At 33.5% G+C, this 20,400-nt stretch overlaps 2 protein-coding genes across 3 annotated transcripts in view; both read right to left on the reverse strand.

Annotated features, from left to right (window-relative positions):
• Positions 1 to 14,249, reverse strand: part of Nup214 (nuclear pore complex protein Nup214) — a 44,421-nt gene extending 30,172 nt beyond the window's left edge. The window contains exons 1-17 of the mRNA XM_080173831.1: positions 14,144 to 14,249; positions 13,838 to 13,904; positions 9,558 to 9,625; positions 8,748 to 8,842; positions 8,134 to 8,240; positions 7,442 to 7,560; positions 7,039 to 7,173; positions 6,047 to 6,127; positions 5,567 to 5,666; positions 5,194 to 5,253; positions 4,664 to 4,770; positions 3,273 to 3,390; positions 2,437 to 2,522; positions 1,968 to 2,076; positions 1,345 to 1,443; positions 813 to 947; positions 215 to 403 (exon numbers count right to left, since the gene is read on the reverse strand). Coding sequence (XP_080029957.1) covers positions 215 to 403; positions 813 to 947; positions 1,345 to 1,443; positions 1,968 to 2,076; positions 2,437 to 2,522; positions 3,273 to 3,390; positions 4,664 to 4,770; positions 5,194 to 5,253; positions 5,567 to 5,666; positions 6,047 to 6,127; positions 7,039 to 7,173; positions 7,442 to 7,560; positions 8,134 to 8,240; positions 8,748 to 8,842; positions 9,558 to 9,625; positions 13,838 to 13,904; positions 14,144 to 14,209 — 1,741 coding nt within the window. The 5' untranslated portion in view covers positions 14,210 to 14,249. The remainder of the gene's footprint in view (positions 1 to 214; positions 404 to 812; positions 948 to 1,344; positions 1,444 to 1,967; positions 2,077 to 2,436; positions 2,523 to 3,272; positions 3,391 to 4,663; positions 4,771 to 5,193; positions 5,254 to 5,566; positions 5,667 to 6,046; positions 6,128 to 7,038; positions 7,174 to 7,441; positions 7,561 to 8,133; positions 8,241 to 8,747; positions 8,843 to 9,557; positions 9,626 to 13,837; positions 13,905 to 14,143) is intronic.
• Positions 14,229 to 20,181, reverse strand: Arpc5 (Actin-related protein 2/3 complex, subunit 5). Of its 2 annotated transcripts, none has more exons than XM_080173838.1 (7): positions 20,002 to 20,181; positions 19,438 to 19,511; positions 19,035 to 19,101; positions 18,680 to 18,798; positions 18,226 to 18,283; positions 15,528 to 15,915; positions 14,229 to 14,703 (listed from the first exon to the last, which is right to left on the reverse strand). In XM_080173838.1, the coding sequence occupies exons 1-6, from the start codon at positions 20,071 to 20,073 to the stop codon at positions 15,853 to 15,855; spliced, it is 453 nt and encodes a 150-aa protein (XP_080029964.1). In that variant the 5' UTR covers positions 20,074 to 20,181; the 3' UTR covers positions 14,229 to 14,703; positions 15,528 to 15,852. The 2 variants fall into 2 exon arrangements, with proteins under 2 accessions (XP_080029964.1, XP_080029965.1); XM_080173839.1 differs by having other exon boundaries at positions 15,773 to 15,915; positions 20,002 to 20,177.
• Between the last annotated feature and the right edge of the window lie 219 nt (positions 20,182 to 20,400).

A 20,400-nucleotide genomic window follows, 5' to 3' on the forward strand; every position in this document is an offset into this window, starting at 1 on the left:
CCCCCTCCTTGGTGAAAAAAAAAAAATGTGTGGTAGGAGGGATAAAAAAAAAAATATAGAGTTCTTTAAATATTTTTCAATATTCCCCCCTTCTTGGTGAGAAAAAACTAGGGGGGGGGGGAAATAAAAAAATTTGTAGCAGGGAGAAAAAAAAATCTTGAGCAGAATATATATTATACACCCCTGGTAGTTTTATAAGGAGAAAACAAGTTACCTGTAGTTTTACTGGAAAAACTAAAACCAGAAGTAGCCCCTGTGGCTGCAGTACCTCCAAAGTTGGGCAGAGTGCCTCCAGTTTGGCCTCCAAATCCTCCTGCAAGAGATGAGAGTCCTCCGGATGCAGGGGTACTGCCAGTTTGGGTACCAAACCCACCAAAGCCCCCAGTTTTTGCACCCCCAAGACCTTAAAGAAATAAAAAAATATAACACCTTGTCCGATTTCATTGATCAAAACTATTAAGTACTTTTTTTCGAGAGTTATAAACCAGGGGTGTATATTCTGCACAAGATTTATTTTTTTTCCCCTGCTACAATTTTTTTTATTTTTTTCCCCCTAGTTTTTTCTCACCAAGAAGGGGGGGAAATGGAAAAATATTTAAAGAACTCTATATTTTATTTATTTTATCCCTCCTACCACACATTTTTTTTGTTTTTTTCACCAAGGAGGGGGGGGGGGGGGGGGGGGGAATGGAAAAAATGTTTTCAGTTTTCTTAATTTTCACATTTTTTTCCCCTCAACCACTTATTTTTTATTCCCCCCCCCCCTGAGCAGGGGATCCCATGTAGAATATACACCCCTGTTATTAACACACCTGAGAGAAAACCACCAGAGGCCAGCGTTGATGAACCGTCACCTCCTGCTGTCTTATCTGTTGTGCTGGCCCCACCAAAAATACCACCCGTAGTGTTAGACCCACCGAGGGCTGATAAAATGCCTCCTGGTTTACCTAAAAAAAAGGTTCAGTTTTATTATTGACCGAAAAAACCTTTCAACTTTGGTTTAAGTTTATCTCTTTCCATAAATATACAAGAAATCAATCCAATAGGTACTTACATTATTTTTTAAAAATGGTCACTTATGTGACTTATTTCTAGGGGCGATTACTCTTCAAGAAAGTGGAGGCACCTCATCCTGGACTTATGAGAAGCTCTATTGTAAAGAACCATCTCAGTTGAGTATTTAGAGAGATCCTTCGCTACACACACACAGACAGACAGCAATCCTGCTACTTTTATATAAGGATACGTTGAAACAAAACATTAGAACATTTACATAATAACATAAAAATAGGAAGTTTTGAAGTTAAACTTGATTCAAATTATGATTAGGTAAAAAACTTGTACCTGCGATCGGTTCAGGAGGTTTCATGGGAGTAGACTGGCTGAAGGCAGCTCCAGGATTAAATATACCTGAGGCGAACTGAACCGGCTGAGATCCACCTCCTACAGTTTTAAACGTTTATTATATGCTTTAGTTCTATAAAAAAGGATGTGTACATTTCGGCTGGATTAGAACCGGTTCTGAGCCATAATAAAAAATCATGCATGGTAAAAATGATAAAACTGGAGTTAATGTTATAAATTTTTATTTACTAACCGCGAAAAGCTCTCTATAATACGATGCTATAGTTAACCACTAGTGAAATTCTTTTGTGTAATGTTCTGTACTTTGTTCGTTTGTTTGTATATTATATACATATTAAAGAGGAGCAAAAAAAAGCAAATTATTTAGCGCAAAAATACGCATTACATGGTAACACTGGATTTATACAAATACTTTCTATTTGAAACTTTATCATTACTATTAAATTGTAATTTTAGCATCTTAATTTTTATGCCCTTTTTATCCTGCACAAAGAAAATAGACTTTCCTAAGTTGTTTTGAGTCTGTTACTTATCAGTGTAGGTACCTACTTAATTTTTTAGTATTCTTTAGCTTATTTCCATACAGAATTAATAATCCGTGCCTAGTTTAGGTTGGCCCCCGTCGGGTTTACTTTGGCCAGGCTGGTTGCTGCTGATAGCTGCAGGTTTTTCAATAACTGGGTAGTTAATCACTCCCTTTCTACGCCCTTCCTGAAAAAAAAACAATTTTGTTAACTGCTACATTATGCACATGCAAATGTGTCTCTATTATATTTTTAAACATCATTCAAAGTAACGAATTCTATTTTTTTTTTAAGCGGTTCGTCCTTAATATCTAGGAGCTTTATATAATAAGGAAGCAGGGAAGAGCATAAAATAGCATAAAACCATCCTAAGAATTCATTATAAAAGAAAAATAAATACCCTAAAACCAAACCCTTTGTAAAATATCTCTGGAATGGAGAACTCAATCGCATGAATGATTATTGAAATCTTAATGCTACAGACCTAATAACCTTTATAAAATAAAATAAATATTAGGTATGTAAACTAAGGAAGAAAGTATCTTGCCTGAGTGAGAGGTTTCTGAGCAGTATCTGGACACAGATCCTGGGCTCCAGGTTTTGTATTCACACAAGAATATGATACTAATGTGCCTAGTAATATCAAATCATTATTAATTATTTTCTAACAAGGCCAATTATGTTATTAAGTAGAGCAGGCACAGCATTATAAAAGATTTTTAATAAAGTTTTGGTTAAGTGTCGCGTAATAAAGCCAACAATGATATTTAAAGGTCGAATATGCTCCATAATTAGGGGAATCTACACTAAAAAATCCCACCTCTAACTGTCAAAGCCTCTGAGAAACTTTATTAGGTACTTTTCTTAGTATACCACTTTATACATTTCTTAGAATCAGGCGTCTATTTCGGAAGTAACTTGTATAATGTATAAACGATAAAGTATTTGAAGAAATTAAAAAATTGGACTAAAAATCCGTTCGCAGAAACGTTCCATTTTTTTTCCTACTAGCGGCTTCGCCCCTAGCCTCTAGGGGCTTTGCCCAAAAAGGTTATAAAAAAAAATGTTTAGCAAAATTCGTAAAAGGACCAAGGAAATCCTCTACAAAAAAAATGGGGGGGATTTTTTTTTTTTTTTTTTTTTTGGGGGGGGGGGGTGTCCAATCCCCAAGAAAATAGCCTAAAACCAACACAGGACCAGTAGGTGTATTCCCTGAAGAGTAGAATCCGATTGGTTCAGTGATTACCGAGATCTTAAAGGACGGACTGACAGACGACACAGACAGACAGACGGACGGACAAACAGACAGACAGACATCATTCTACTTTGTATTATAGATTGTATGTACTTTTATAAGTGATTAAATTTATTTTTCTTTCTTACCATCTGAAGTTAGGACATGCAGCAAGGGGAAAACTTCCTCATTTTCCTCGCCAATTTTTGTGGGGCGTTGGGCGGTGAAATTTAGTGCCATACCAGCGGGATATCTCTCTTTCTTTGACTATATATATATCTATTTTAACCCGCAGTTAATTTCCATATTGAATACTAATACCTATTCAAATTTGGGTTGGCAATCAGTATCCGAATCCGCCCAATTTTTGGTCAATTTTAGAATCCGAATCCGGAATCCGTTTTTTAATAGCTGATTCGGATTCTTAATTGGTAGGCTAAAATTAGCGTCTTGAGTTTTTTTCTTTCAACTCCCCTCTTTTGAAGGCAAAGATTATCATTATTATATATAATTTCTTCTAAAATCTGGTTCGATTCTCGGAAGTGAATTAATTTTTTTTTAAAAAGCCTTTTAAAATATTGCTAGAATCCGGAATCCGCCAAAAATAAGAATCAGGAATTCGCGGCATTTTTTGGACGGATTCTTGTAAGAATCCGAATCCGGTCCAAAAATTTGACGGATTGCCATCCCTAATTCAAATAATCTTTCACGTAAATCAATATATTACTATCTATTATTCCTACAATGAATTGATGTTGTTAATTTGTGGAGTAGTTTAGTGGTTACGAAGCTTTGTTACAGCAATTACTAGGCCATAGATACTTCAAATATACTTAAATCACTTAAGAGTTGGGTTTTAGTTCTTATAGTGGATTAATGAAATAAACCAGCCACATTCGGAGCAGGGTTAGGTATTATTGAGTAAGCTCCGATAAAAAATGCAAGTTTCAAAACTGTTGTAACAACAACTAAACAACAACTCAGTAAACATTGACATATTATGGGGGGGAGGGGGTTATTAAATCTCGTAATCAATGTATAAATGGCACTTGGAATTCGAATTTCGATCTGGAAGTAATCCTTGGTAGGTATATTTTCCCTGAATCGAACAAAAAGTTGGAAAAGTAAAGGCTAACGGCTGGCGGCTCAGCCGTTTAGCCATTTTTAGGCTATTTTCAAGGCAAATCATCACGAAACCTATCTCAACATAATACTCTTTGCTGCTCCAAAACGTTTTCAAACGTTTCTAGCCGGTAGTTGCTGGTACTAGAAATCTAAATAAGTTTTTTTGTATCATTTCATATGATTTAAAGCAAAAATATGATTTAAAAATTTGATTCCTACGTAATTTATGACAGATTTGCCCTAAAAATAGCCAAAAAACGACTAAACGGCTGAGCCCGAGCCGTTACTTTTTCAACTTTTTTTTCGATTCATACATTGATTACGAGATGGTTGCATCAAATTTTTTTATTAAGGTAGTCCAATCTGTTTATTTGACTGAACTAAAGGATATCTGTTTAACTTATTATTTATCTACCTTAGGTAATGGTAATTCCGCCCGGCCCGCATCATCCAAGATTCCAACAGTCCAATCATCGTTATTCTTAGCTAACATAGCAAGTTCCATACTGTTGGCAGAACATACTTAAACAAGTAAAATTGTGTCCATTTATAGCGCTGAAATTGCTTACTAATATTATATTAGATGGAAAAGAATAGAATAATTTCAGATAGATATTGTACTACACTACGAAGACAAGTTTATTATTATATAGCAGAAATATGTTGAAGTCATATAAATATTAAGACTTAAACACAAAAGCAAAAGTGTTTCTTGTACCCAGTGTACAGCCAATTATTTCCATTTGAAATTGCTGAAAATTAAATATAGTGTAACTAAAGGGAAGTGGGTAAGAAAGGGGGGGGGGGGGACTTTCACTTACAATTGTTTAGTAAGAATTGAATCCTAGTCCATTGTTCCTGCTTGTACTGCTTATCATAAGAAATCAGATTTGTTTACTACATTTGAAACTGTTACTAAATTGCCTAAAAAATGAAAGTAATTACCTACAACGTAATTCCACTCTGGTAGCATAAGACTGTCAAAACGTTTTGCACGACTTTCACCTAAAAAAGGTAATAATTAATACATCTATAAAGTAATATTCAATTGTTAGTTTCATGGAAGATTCTCCTCTTGTGCGATAGCAAACAGAATTTAGTATTACTATTAATAGATGTATCATCAGAAACTAAGTCTAGATAAACATCTTGTTTACCGCTGGACCAATTTGGAAAGCTTTTTAAAGTGCCCGGGAAGATTTTTATTTTCTTTAAAGGAGGGTACCCTTATCCATCCCGTCCTCCCAAGAGAAGTCGTCCATAATTTTTCTTTAGAATGACCTTAGTTTATAAAGAACAAAGCTTTTATTTTACTCACCCATAGAGTAGCAGATATCATCATAGAAAGAAAGTTGTACTGCCCCTTCCTTACTTCCTTTAACCAACCAAAGGCCGGGTCTGTCTTCATTTTCTTTATCCTGTAAAATGAAAATTTTTCAGCTCTGTATCTGCATTTCAGTGTTAGATTGATTCTAGATAAAGCTTTTTTCATTTTTAATGAAGGGAAGTTCATGTTTAACCCTCCTTATAAAAATATTATTCAACCCACTTTACCTCTACAATATTTTTTCAATTCTTTTAAAAAAAAACCTTTATTATTGTCACTGTGAAATATTGTTATACCCCAACCCCGTCCCTACCTATTGCAGTTAATAATTTTTTACAAGTAATTTACCTAGGCAAAAATTATCAACCTTAGACAAAATATTTATTTAAAACTGGAACAAAATCAAAGGTTAAGGCAAATCCCCTCAGTGTTATTAACGGGCGCGGTCATTTAGTATTAAATATTACTTACCAGACACCCGACTAGAAATTCATACGTTGAGATCCAAAAAATTGACACGGGCTCCATTCCAATTTGGTACGTTTTAGCTTCCTAAACATTTGTAAATTAGAATCAAAGATACAAAGGGGTGAGACGGATGTGCAACTTTTTGAAACCAAAAGAAAAACGTGCATGATCTCAGCCCATAAAAGAGTTACAGCTCTAAAATTCTGCACAGCAGTTGCTTTTGTGGAGAACAATATGGAACTGTGAAAAAACGGCGGCGGAACCGCCGCTCCCGCCGAAAACCGCCGATTTTTTTTGCCAAATTAGACAGTTCTCAATCATCTGAGATAAACTTTTTTTCTCATAAAAATTTCCCTTATATTTTCACGTGACACTTAAAATATTTCAAACATGTCAATATTAAAAAAATTTAAAAAATTTAAATCTTACAAGTGGCAAGTGAAAATATATGCGAAATTTTTATGATAAAAAGCTTATCTTAGATGATTGAAAATTGTCTATTATGGCGAGAAAAGGCAAAAAAAAAATTCGGCGGGAAACGGCGGTTTTTGGCGGTTCCGCCGCCGTTTCTTCACAGTTCCATATTGTTTACCACAAAAGCAACTGCAGTGCAGAATTTTAGAGTTGTAACTCTTTAATGGGCTGAGATCATGCACGTTTTACTTTTGGTTTCAAAAAGTGGCACATCCGGCTCCCTTTTTTAAAACTAGGACATTTTAGGATAATTTGTAGTAACGCAGCAGTATCATACAATTACAAAAGATTCGAATCTGTCAGTAGATGTGCTTCCAAACTGATAGTAATATATCAATAGCATAAAGAATAGTCTAAGATTATAATAATAAAACTATTTGGTTTCGTTATAAATAACAAACCAGATTATTTCTCCCACAAGTGTTTTTGTGTGATGGTATTTAAGGGACACTATTTAAACTTTTATTGCAGCTTCAATATTATCAAAAAATAATTTTTAGTTTTAAATGGATAAAACTTGCCTTGAGATCAGGTTTATATTGGGTGATGGTTCCATCCCGTTTCACAGTGGCCAGCTGTTTGCCCTTAGGGGACCAGGACACTGACACTATGCCAATAGCTGGCGGCAGGGTCAGGCAGTCAACTGTTCCATCATCCTTGAAATATTTAGATTAATGGTAATAGATGATCCTTTATGTACCTTAAGAAAAAATACATTAATTCCCCCCTTCCACAGTCTTAAGTTATGAAAGCTAAAATAAGATTCTTTAAGATTATTTAATAAAGGTTGAAAATCTCCCTAAGGCTTTACTCCCAATAGAGAATAAGATAGGTATCAAAATTGTAAGATTCTAAAGACTGCTTTGTCAGCTACGTGACTGTTTACTGTTTTTTAAAACTGTGATAAAAATAACTCTTTCATACCTTTATTGTATACAAAGCAAGACTCCCATCACCAAAAGTAACAGTAAGAATATTATTGATAGCTGGATTCCACTGGACTTGGCTCACAGTTACTCCAGATAATGTTGTATTCAAACATACTAAACAAGATTAAGCAATCCTTATTAATAAAATAACAAAAATCATAGTTTCTTTTAGATAAGGTTGTATAAATGAAATTATTATTACTTACATCTTACACTAGATTTTTCATGTTCTCTAATGAAGTGAAACTTCCAGCAGGGTAAAATAACTATTTTCCCCACCCACCACCTTTTACTCCATCCCCTCCCTTCCTACTGAACAATAAATGAAAGGGAGCAAGCTAAATTGATGACAATTTTTCCCCTGTCAGAATATCCACGCATATTCTACATCCATTGTTATACATTAAGCCAAAAAGTCATTTTCTACACTGATTTTTATATTGTTGACAAATGCATTTTTTTTGTCTAAATCATTGAGAAACCCTAGATTAAATATTTTTATCATGACGTTAGAATTATATTTGAATATCTACAATTAAAATGAAAATATGTGCATAAATATAAAAAAAAAAAAAAATATCAACCTAAACCCCTTTAAGCTATTAAGTATCTATCAGATAATAAAGACAGAAAATCTTACATAAAATTGCAAGAAAATTGAAATACCCTATCTACTTTTCAACTTACCTTCAGCAAAAGGTTTATCTTGTTCCAGAATTCCCCTGGTATCAAACAGGTATAGCATAGGGAATATAGGCAGCTGCACCACTACACTCACCATCAGGCAATCACAACTAATAATATATGTAAGTTTGGTTGCCTAGATTTTAGGTACAAAATGAAGGGGACTATTAAATCCAATTGTGGCTTCATTCAAAGAGGGGGTGGAAAAACTCCCCCACATGTTTATTTTTTTGTGTGAGGGGTGCAATTTTATTTTTAGATTTCAACCTTGGGATGGTTGTATGCTATTTTCTGTCCTTCCCTACGCTTTCGGATCCATTTCCCCAAGAAGTTAAGGTGCAGCCTTTTGTACATATTATAGATAAAAAAGGAAGCGAGCCTATCAAAAATTTAAACAAAATAAAATAACTCTTATCATAAACTTGTCAAATTCAACATAACAATGTGTAACTATTAAAAATACATTCTCAAAAAGTACTTTTTTTATTTTGAACCTAAGATACATTTAAGCAACAATAAGCTAATGATGTTTGGTCATAGATTCGAACCCATCACCTCCCCGACAACACGAGCATGTGTATCGCGTGTTTTAAAGGCGCCATTTAGATTGTTCCTACCTTATACCAACATGAATAATGTCTGCCGGTAGCTGAACTTTGATACTAGGCACTGCCGTATTTTCTGTATTACGCTCGCTCTTCGAACACTCATCCTAGTTATAAAGAAAATGAGAAAATGCATTCACAAGTTTAATATTATTAATATATGAATGTATGCACATAGATAGGAGGCTCCAAATCCTTTAAATGTTAAGCAATGATGACAACATCCATTAGAAGCTAAGAAAAAAATCATACACTGGAAAAACAGACAAAGTGAGTTATAGAGAAGATGTTCCTTTTGTCATAACAAAGACAACAAAGAAAGAGAATAAGCAAACTCTCATAGAAAATCAGGAAACATTAAAAAACAAGGCGTCTTTTTAAGCATCAACGACAGCAGCCAGACAAATCAATCTATAGAGTAGATTCGAATATGCTATAGGAATCTGAACTAAAAAAATAAGCTGTCTATGTTTAAGAGCAAACGAGAAAATTACGGACGTTACGGACTGACTGATGGACGGACAGACAAAGTGAAGTAATGTGTAAAAACTGTACTGTGTCGGTTGTTTAAAATAAATGTAAGGAGAATTATAAGTGAAGAAAGGAAATGTACAATAGATGATAGTATAAAAGAAAAACTCAATAAGAAAAAGAATACGAAGGCCCTTTTTGCAAGATGGAAGCGCGAATAAGATATACAACACTAAAACTATTTTGTTTAGGTATCGCTTAAAAACGGCCAAATCAAATATTTCATAACAATTTTAACACACTTTTTTCCCACATAAATGGTTCCAAATTATAAAAATGATATCGACTAACCTGTGCTTCCACATCTGTAGATTTTATGATGTGCAAGGTATCTTTTACTCCAGCAAATATATATCCACCTAAAAATAAATATACAAGTCTAGATGACTAATACCTTAATTGGACAATAGAAATACATATTTTAATTCAATTGGCGAAAGAAACAAAGACTATAGATAAAAATCCGCCTACATTTTTGTTCTAAAAAAATAACACAGAAAGGAAACAAGCCGACCTCATTATTGGTTTTAGAAAGAAGTCCACAAAGGGGGGGGGGGGGGGTTAATGCAACCATCTCGTAATCAATGTATAAATGGCACTTAGAATATGAATTTCGATCTGAAATTTTGCATGAGTAATCCTTGGTAGGTCTATTTTCCCTAAATTGAACAAAAAGTTGGAAAAGTAACGGCTGGCAGCTGGCGGCTCAGCCGTTTAGCCGTTTTTTGCCTATTTTCAGGGCAAATTCATCATTAATTACGTAGAAATAAACTTTTTAAAACATATTTTTGGTTTAATTCATGTTAAATCATAGCAATAATCATTTTTTAAGTTTCTAGTACCAGCTGCTAAACGGCTAGAACCGGCTGAAAACGGCTGTGAGCCGCCAAGAGTACGAAGAGTAGATAGGGCTTGTGACATGTCTAGGGGTAGGTTTTTATGGGTAATGAGCTCAAAAATGCTACCAAAAATAGTGGCGGCCCATCCATATGGCAGCTGGGTAACAGCTGCAGCTCAGCTGGGAGCGGCCAAGAGTAGAATGAGTACATAGAGCTTGTGAGGTGTCTAGGGGTAGGTTTTTATGAGTGCTAAGCTCAAAAATACTACCAAAAATAGTGGCGGCCCATCCATATGGCAGCTGGGTAACAGCTGCAGCTCAGCTGCGAGCGGCCACGAGTGGAATGAGTACATAGAGCTTTTGAGGTGTCTAGGGGTAGGTTTTTATGGGTGCTGAGCTCAAAAATACTACCAAAAATAGTGGCAGCCCATCTATATTGCAGCTGGGTAACAGCTGAAGCTCAGCTGGGAGCGGTTAAGAGTAGAATGAGTAGATAGGGCTTGTGACGTGTCTAGGGGTAGGTTTTTATGGGTGCTGAGCTCAAAAACACTACCAAAAATAGTGGCAGCCCATCCATATGGCAGCTGGGTAACACAGCTGCAGCTTAGCTGGGAGCAGCCAAGAGTAGAATGAGTAGATATCATGGCTCGTTTTTTTTTATTAGGTTTTTATGGGTGCTAGCTCAAAAACACTACCAAAAATATTGAAGTATAACCAAATGTTGTACATTTCAGTATGAATACACTTCTTCAATTGTCATTTTATATTATTAATAACAACACCTTATCAATTTATTAATATAGCTGTTAAACAGCTTAAATTGGCTGAGTACAGTTACCAACAAATAAAAGTACAGGTTTAAGGCATAGCTTGTGATGTGTCAAGGAGGTGTAAGTTTTTGTAGGTGCCAAGCTCATTAATACTCCCAAAAATAGAAAGGCCCATCCATATGGCAGCAGGGTAACGGCTGCTGCTCAGCTGTAACTGTTACCCAGCTTTCATATGAATGGGCCCCCACTTTTATTGGTAGTATTTTTTAGCTCAACACCCGTAAAAACCTACCCCTAGCTGTTCTCAGCCGTTTTTGGTAGTTTTCAGCTCTTATAACAGTGAAATCAAGTAATTGAAAAAGAGTTATTAGTATTATGTCCATGAAAAAGTTTTAATGTTAATTGGGAGAAGTTTAATTCCACTGAAATAATCAATTTTTTGATATCCTCATAAAAAAAACGGCTAACAGCTTAGCTGTGGCCATTACCCAGCTGCCATATGGATGGGCCGGCACTAATTTTAGTAGTATTTTTGTGCTCAGCACCCATTAAAACCTACCCCTAAACACATCAGAAGCCCTATCTACTCATCTACTTTTGGCCACTACCAGCTGAGCTGCAGCTGTTACCCAGAAGCCATATGGATGGACGGCAACCCTTTTTGGTAGTATTTTGAGCTAAGCAACCCTAAAAGTCTACCCCTAGACACGTCACAAGCCCCTTCTACTCATTCTACTCTTGGCCCCTCCTAGCTGGGCTGCGGCCGTTACCCAGCTGCCATATGGATGGGCAGCCAATATTTTTGGTAGCATTTTTGAGCTCAGCACCCATTAAAACCTAACCCTTGACATGTCACAAGCCCTATCTACTCATTCTACTCTTGGCCGCTCCAAGGTGAGCTGCGGTCGTTACCCAGCTGCCATATGGATGGGTGGCCACTATTTTTGGTAGTGTTTTTGAGTTCAGCACCCCTAAAAACCTACCCCTAGACACGTCACAAGCCCTATCTACTCATTCTACTCCTGGCCGCTCCCAGCTGAGCTGCAGCTGTTACCCAGCTTCCATAATGATGGGCTGTCACCATTTTTTGGTGGTATATTTAAGCTCAGAACCCATAAAAACCTACTCCTAGACACCTCACAAGCCCTATCTACTCATTCTACTCTTTGCCGCTCCAAGGTGAGCTGCGGCTGTTACCCAGCTGCCATATGGATGGGTGGCCACTAATTTTGGTAGTGTTTTTGAGCTCACCGCCCCTAAAAACCTACCCCTAGACACGTCACAAGCTTTATCTATTCATTCTACTCTTGGCCGCTCTCAGCTGAGCTGCAGCTGTTACCCAGCTGCCATATGGATGGGCCGCCACTATTTTTGGTAGCATTTTTGGGCTCAGCACCCATAAAAACCTAACCCTAGACATGTCACAAGCCCTATCTACTCTTCATACTCTTGACTGCTTCCAGCCGTTTAGCAGCTGGAACTAGAAACTTAAAAAATGGTTATTGCTATGATTTAACTTGATTTGAAACCAAAAAATGTTTTAAAAAGTCGATTCCTACGTAATTAATGATGAATTTGCCCTGAAAATAGGCAAAAAACGGCTAAACGGCTGAGCCGCCAGCTGCCAGCCGTTACTTTTCCAACTTTTTGTTCGATTTAGGGAAAATAGACCTACCAAGTTTTACTCATGCAAAGTTTCAGATCAAAATTCGAATTCTAAGTGCCATTTATACATTGATTACGAGATGGTTGCATTAAACCCCCCCCCCCCCCTTTGGAACAGCTTTTAGTTTTCTTTCATCCATAGGTATAATATGTCAACTATGAACAATTGAATTACTTCGATAAAGTTTAGAAAAATTTCGTCACTCGAATTATGGGTTCAATAAAGAAGTGACTAAACGTATCAAGATCTTTGAATACTAGAAATTAAGCTGATGGATGGATTATTGTCTGCTTGGCCATCTATGGTTTTAAATCTACAGCATGACCCTCAAAAAAGTATTTTTAAGCATCTGCAGCCCTTATTTCTCAATGAATTATAAAAAAATGCATATGTCCTTGTTCTCCATAGTATTCCACATAAGTAGATATAAAAATATTTTTTTTACCTCCATTAACACCGGAGATTTTTAGAGCTAAAGTTTTGAAAAAGTGACTGAGAAAAATAATTTTTTTGTTTCTCTTATTTTTTGGATGGTTATATTATGTTTTTCTGGTAACTGAATAATGAGACACAAAGAAAAACAAGTTAACTAATTATTTCTTTTTTATTCCACCAAAAAATATAAATTTTTAATGGCAAAAAATACTACTGAATGAATTGATTGTTTGCAAATTTTAGGTTATTTATTAACCCTTATTTGAGAAAAGGATTAATTATGACAGTTGCTCCGCCTACTTTTCTGACATCTCAATAATTTAATAGGGGGTTAATTAAGCTTTTTAGAAGAAAAAATCATTATGTTTTAATTTTATTTTCTTTATAACTTTTTTGTTATTAAATTTAGGATTATGAAACAAAAACAATTTTCCTGCTATATTCATAAAGATTTATTTGGTTTTTTAATCTTAAAAAATTTTGCCTAATAAGTAAGTTTTTCAAAATATCATTAAACTAAAAAGACTCAAAAAATATGTGTAAAAAAATGCTTTTTACTCAAAAACTAAATTTTTTATTTCATTTTTGTATAAAGTTTCTGCTAGTAACAAAAATAAAAGGATTTCTACCTTAATTTTGCTAAAAAAGTCGTTTCATGTTAAAAGTTACTTTTTCCTCAGTCACTTTTTCAAAACTTTAGCTCTAAAAATCTCCGGTGTTAATGGAGGTAAAAAAAATATTTTTATATCTACTTATGTGGAATACTATGGAGAACAAGGACATATGCATTTTTTATAATTCATTGAGAAATAAGGGCTGCAGATGCTTAAAAATACTTTTTTGAGGGTCATGCTGTATTCACCTTGACTTGAAAATGCCAACAACCCAACAGAATCTGGCAAATCATCTGTACTGTCTCCAAGTTTAACCTGAAAGAGGAAATTGTGTTCACAAAATAACATTCTCATATTAAGAAACCGGATGTCTATTAGTATGTTTGTCTGTAACGAAGGATCTCGCTAACCGCTGAACCGATACTGTTCTTCTCTACTTGATTTTTCTCTTAGGCCCCAAAAGAAAATCATGCTCCCTAATTTTATTTTTATTCTATTTAATTAATGTGTGGGAGAGTCGATAGTTAAAAATAAGCTTGATCTTGAAAACTTACTGGTCTGAGAATTTTAAACTTGAAATCTGGCAGCTCCACTGGATCTGGAGGCTCTTGTATCGACATTTTTATTCACACCACTTGATTTTCTGAAAAAAGGACCTCTCATGAACAATATTGTATCATTTTATCACATACAAAAACGAAAATTTTAATAATCTTGAAAAATTATAGGTATATGAAAAGCACTTTTAACACAAGAGTTATGGTTCATTGTAAGTAACTAGATTTGAATTTAAGCTTTCTATTATGTTTCGAAGTGCCCCTTTTCCTTTGATTACGATATATCTACAATAATCGTCCTTCCCTTATGAAAATTAAAAATAAATTTTAATTATAAAAAGATACATACTTCCCATTGATTCAAACAAAAAGGTTCAAAAAGGACATAATACGTTACATGAAAAGTCTCTTTACATTTAATGGTTTTATAGTTACTAATATGACATTCATTTTATAAAATATAAATGATAAAAAATGCAGGATCAATATTTAAATAATGCAAATGTGTTAATATTTTAATTATCAATACATAAAATAATACAATCAGTTGATTAAGCCTAAAATTAGAATATTTTTTTTCTCATCGTATTATAGACAGCTTACGCAGATAGTAAAAGAAACATAGGACCGATGTCTGTTTTATTGGCCACGAGGGGTCAAATATACGAGCCAATAAAACAAAGAGAACTTCTTTGATTTTTATTTTATATTTCGCGGAAAATTGTGTATAATACGATAGGATACATAATTTTATAATATGGCTCTGTCCCGGTTATAATCCATCGGAACTTAATCGGATTCGAAGCCATACTTGAAAACTTTATTTAAGTATTTCAGAAATTTAGAACCTTTTGTTATATGTATGATTTGAAAGTGTATTTTTCTAATACAGAAAAAAATATTCATAATTCTCAAAGATGCAGAAATAGGTCACTGGCCGATAAATCAATCTTTACTCTTCTTTTATATGCTGAATTATTCCTCAAATATAAGAGAACATGATGTAGATTATTATGTGCACCAGTAACCTCTCCTTTCTAATAATTTTTTTAAAAGGATCAACCCTGTAATTTTACTTTCATTGCAAGAAACTTGAAATAAATCCCTCCCCTTTTTTCCACTCTATAAAAAATCATAATTACATTGAAGGGAGTAAAAAAGAATGAATCAGACAATAAAGGAATCATAAAGTTTTTTTATGTAATGTCACAGTACAGTAAAACAAAGATGATGCAAAATCGTTACTGTGATATTACACTTTCAGAAACTGAAGGAACCACAATAATATGCTGTCTTGTCATGCATGAATTCACAATAAAAAATTCAGGGAAATAATAACAAATGATTTTCATGAATAAATCTAATTTTCAATTATTCTTACCTATTGCAAAGCAACTTAAATACCCCAAAAAATGTAATTCACAAAAATCAAAAATTTTCAATAAAATTATTGAATCAATATAAATCATAAGTCAAAGTGATAAGGACAATTTTCAAAGGTAGCGTAGCAGAAACAAAATATTATCATTTAAGGAGTTTAGAAAAGAAAAACGCTATCTTGTGAGAATAAAGAAAATATCTTAAAGATGGAATTACAAACAATGGTTTAACTGCAAATTGGAATACCCTAATTATACAGTAGCTTCGCTAATTATGATAATTATATGTTATGTATTTTTTGGTGTATTTTTTGCATATTCTGTTGTCTAGACTTTCTTCTTGTCAGTAAGAACTCTGACGATGCTTCCAACACCGGAATGATTGAAAACCTGAAAAAAAACATAACTTATCATTACAAACAAAACATTGGTGTAATATGTAATTAAGAGATCTTATGGATGAAAATTGATGCATAATGTATATCACTAATAACTAGTGATGGCAATCCGTCAAATTTTTGGGCCGGATTCTTAAAAGAATCCGTCAAAAAAATGGCGGATCCCTTGCGGATTCCGGATTCTAGCAGTATTTTAAAAGGATTAAAAAAAATAAAAAAAATTAAGTGCTACATATGTCCTAAAAAATAATGTTCTTGATGTTCTCTATAATTCTCTTTCGATAATCGAACCAGATTTTATATGTAATGATGATAATCTTTGCCTTCAAAATGAGGCAGTTGAAAGAAAAAACTCAAGACGCTAATTTTAGCCTACCAATTAAAGGGACTGTGAATGTAAATTTTTCTCATCTTAATATCAAACCTTAACATTATCTCATTCATAATATCTCACAGATAGAGCAAAACGCGCTTTTGTTTGCTTAAAAAACGGCTTTTTCCGACGATTTTTATAAGGTAATGGGAAAGGAAGAAATTTTCCGTATTATATAAAATGTGCATTAAATTGCTTTTTCCTCCTATTATAGCTAAAATTAAACTTTTTCACATAGTTCTTGATTTTTCCTAACGGTTAAGCTGACTTTTAACATAATCCTTGCTTTAAATCAATGTTTAGTTACTTAGAAATTGATAAAATAAGCAATATTTTTTATTGAAAACCAAATACAATAACAAAGCTATAAACAGGTTTTTTTATTAGTATCCAATTAACTTTAGATGGCCCATCTCTCGCCCACCTTTAATTACAAATTTGTAAATAATAAAGACGCAATATTTCTTTATAAACAGTCTGATAAAAGTGTAAACTAATTCTTGAAAGTGGGTTATTTATTGTCCAACACAATAAAAAAGGATATTATTATTTTAAATAACCTATGAGATTCAACCCTTTGTAGACAGTGAGGTATTTTTTTGTCAATAATACGAATTTAAAATATGTCTTTATTACCTAATTACTACGTTATAAAAAAACTAATTGGCAATTTTATATCATAAAATAAATCCTTAACAGTAAGTAAATTGTTTCAACTATGTATGACAAGTTAAATATCCCTACAAACATTATAAGAAACAAAACCGTTCAGATTTTCCCTGTTTTTTCCTTTTTCCCTCCCAAAATACCATAAAATCAAGGCATTTTTCCTGGATATTTTTGTAAATAGGACGTTTTTGGTTGATGAGTGTAGTGAAAGGTGCTTAGAAAATGTTAAGATTTGATAATCAGATGAGAAATTTTTACGTTCACACTCCCTTTAAGAATTCGGAATCCGCTATTAAAAAACGGATTCCGGATCCGGATTTCAAAATTGGCCCAAAAATTTGGCGGATTCCAGATCCGGATTGCCAACCCTACTAATAACAATACAATAATCTGTAGATTAAAACTACTGGTGGAAAAGTTTGAACACTGCTAGTTTGTACCATTCAGTCAAGATTTGATGAAGGTCTCCTAAGCCAACAAAAGAGAGGAAGTGTAGATAATAAGTATATTTTTAATATTGATTTAATTAAATGTAATATTGAAAATGTCGGAGAAACCACTGCTGTCGATGAAAACCATCATCTCCCGCCGATTTTTTGTGATAATTTCTCGCCGAATAAAACAATTCTGAATCATTTATAAAAAAAACATTTTTTTCTATAAAAGTTCACCTTATATTTGCACTTGACACTTGATTATTTTGTTCTTAACATTTTAAAGAGTCAAAGTTCTACTAAAAATTCAAAAGTATCAAGTGAAAATATTATTTACTTTGCAAAATCATCGTGAAAAAAAAAATATTTCACTTTTAACTTGCAAGCGAAGCGTTCAATATAAAATATATGTCACACATGAAATACAACTAAGGAATGATTTACCAAATGAGAAATATCAAACTAAGATTCTTTGTCTAGTAAGTTATGTGTGTAAGTAACTTGAACAAAAAATGACCTCAATAAAAACATGATAAAAAGCTAAAAAAAATTGGGTAAAAAATTTATTAATAAAAATTACAGTTCAAGACTTACCTAGTTGAAACTAAGTTTGACAAAATGTACGATCAGAGAAATAAAAAAAGAGTTTAAGCTTTTTAAAAATAAAACATCTTATGCATATTAGATAAAATTCTTACATGAAAACAACACAATGTCATTATGCTCGTCTGTCGCTAACCGCTGAACCGTATAGCTCTCTCTCTCTCTCTCTCTTACAATAAAGGTACTTTTAAGACACTAATAGGTTATTTTTAAGTTTACTTACCCTATCATGCCAAACTAACAATTGAGCCGAGGACTTTTCATTAGGTACCTCAAAACCCCTTAAATTTAAATAAATGGTAAATAGATGTAGAGTGTGCAGTACACTGTAGTGCACCACAAAATATGATAAACATAATACCCCTTCAGAAGATAAAACTATTGGTGGAAAACTTTACGCAATGCTGGTTTGCATAACCAATTTAAGATTTACTAAATTCCTTACAGCCTCTATGCTAACAAAAAGAAAAAATGTTTGTAAACTTTGCAGATCAGTATAATTTATTATCTGATAATCCCAATCCTCATGACTTAAGAAAATTTTTTATCCCATAATATAATTTCGGGCCTTATCACATAATAAAATTGAAAAATGCTATGTATGATACTTATTAACGACCAAAGGTTTGTTTTTATATATGGAATTTGAGTATTGTGAAGTATTTTTGAATACCTACCTATAAATATACTTCATAAGAATATCTCGTTGTTCATTATCAAGTTGTTTAACAGCCTCTTCTATTTGTGAAGTTTTGAAGGAAAGCATTACTCGTAGAGCTAAGGTCAAAGCAGCATCCTAAATACAACACATCAAAATGTGGATGATAGGTATACAATATTTAAAATGTAATAGATATCTGATACAAGAATGGCTATATTACCTATATATAATAGTACCTAGAGATTTCGTAGCTCAATTTTTATGGGTATCTTAATAAACACAAAAAAGGGGTGGGGGGAATGTGGTAAACATCCATGAGGCCAATTCCTCTTTAATTCAATCTGGGCATAAAAATCATTTAAACAACTTACCCTAACTGCTTGATTTTTGTTACCAAGAGGTGCGTTGGCCAATACATATTTCAATGCTTCTATTTGTCTAAAAAAATTGCAATAAGTAAAATAATCTTTCATTGGAGCAATCTATCACCATATTTTAATAAATAATTAACGGATGGTTTCCCTCGCAGTGCCTTGTCAAGCAGAGAACCCCTACCGTTCCTTTTTTTCAGTTTATTTAAAAAGTAAGGGTTTAGTGCTTGAAAGAAGGCAACAAATATGACCGTTTTACAATCACAATAAGTTTTTTAAACATCTTTTACTAATATGTTATTTTTAAAACTTAAAAACATGTTTTTTCCCCCAGCCCTTGATAAAAAAAAGGTGCAGCTGTCGACGTGCTAAAATTGCAGAAAACATTGTAAAAAAAACTTACTTATTTTGAGAGATGAGGGACATGACTTCACTTTCACTAGGGCCCTCAGTGATTGTCTCATTTTCTGCATCTTCCTAATATAACAACAACAATTGTATCCAAAGTAGATAAGCAACAACTTACATAACTTAGTCGGAACAGCCAATTGACGCAAAAATGGTAGTTAACCCGCCGTTTTATTCACAATTCAAGTTTTTTACTACATAATGCGCGCAGCGCTAAGTGACATATATTATTCTAACCATTTTTTTTATAGATATAATAATAATAAAAAGGTTGCAAAATGTAACACTTACATTTTCTTACCAATATGATAAATTGAACCGAAATAAAACTATTTTTCCGAAATGAAGTCCATAACATTTTATAAATAGGTAATTAAGTATTTTTTAGATGTGGCTTAAATTGATTAACCGAAATCCCTAATTCAAGAGTAGTGTTATCGCTAAAGACAAATAAACGCCAATTCATGTAAAAAAATTAATAATAATCAACTAAAACACCTATGAATGAAAATTGTGGCTGTTTTAAGTATTTGAAGCTGCATTTGGGCCCAAAACTTACCTTGTAATTATCTTCAGAATATTTGTCAACGTCTATTCTTCTAAAAGCTGTGCTGTTCGTATTTTTAGCCATTTTTTATTCTAAATATTAACGTTATAATTGATATATAAGTTTTTTTTATTGAAAAATAAAAATCTTTGAGGGAGGTGTCCTTTAGCTGTTTGTCTAAAGATAAGAGGTGGGTTCTATAAACAAAACTGTTACGGTATCAACAGCTGCAAATACGGTATCAACAACAAAAATCTGACGCTAGACGTTCAGAAGTCATCTCACGGTATACGCAATCGCTGTAACATATCGCCGTTATGACGTCATTTCACATTGCTGTAGATTTCACAGATGGATCAGGGAGATGAACAGCATCTCACAGTATAAGCTATCAAAAGCTGTCAAAATTCC

Source organism: Acartia tonsa, chromosome 10 (assembly GCF_053477335.1).
Source record: "Acartia tonsa isolate MP-2025a chromosome 10, ASM5347733v1, whole genome shotgun sequence".
NCBI classification, from domain to species: Eukaryota; Metazoa; Arthropoda; class Copepoda; order Calanoida; family Acartiidae; genus Acartia; species Acartia tonsa.

Bases quoted from the DNA above. Each gene is read 5' to 3' on its own strand.
- Arpc5 (XM_080173838.1), bottom strand. From the start codon at position 20,073: ATGGCTAAAAATACGAACAGCACAGCTTTTAGAAGAATAGACGTTGAC. The intron at 19,512-20,001 runs GTAAGTTTTGGG...TTGTTATATTAG, and splicing joins ATTCTGAAGATAATTACAAG to GAAGATGCAGAAAATGAGAC. The intron at 18,799-19,034 runs GTAAGTTGTTTA...TGTTGTATTTAG, and splicing joins ACAAAAATCAAGCAGTTAGG to GATGCTGCTTTGACCTTAGC.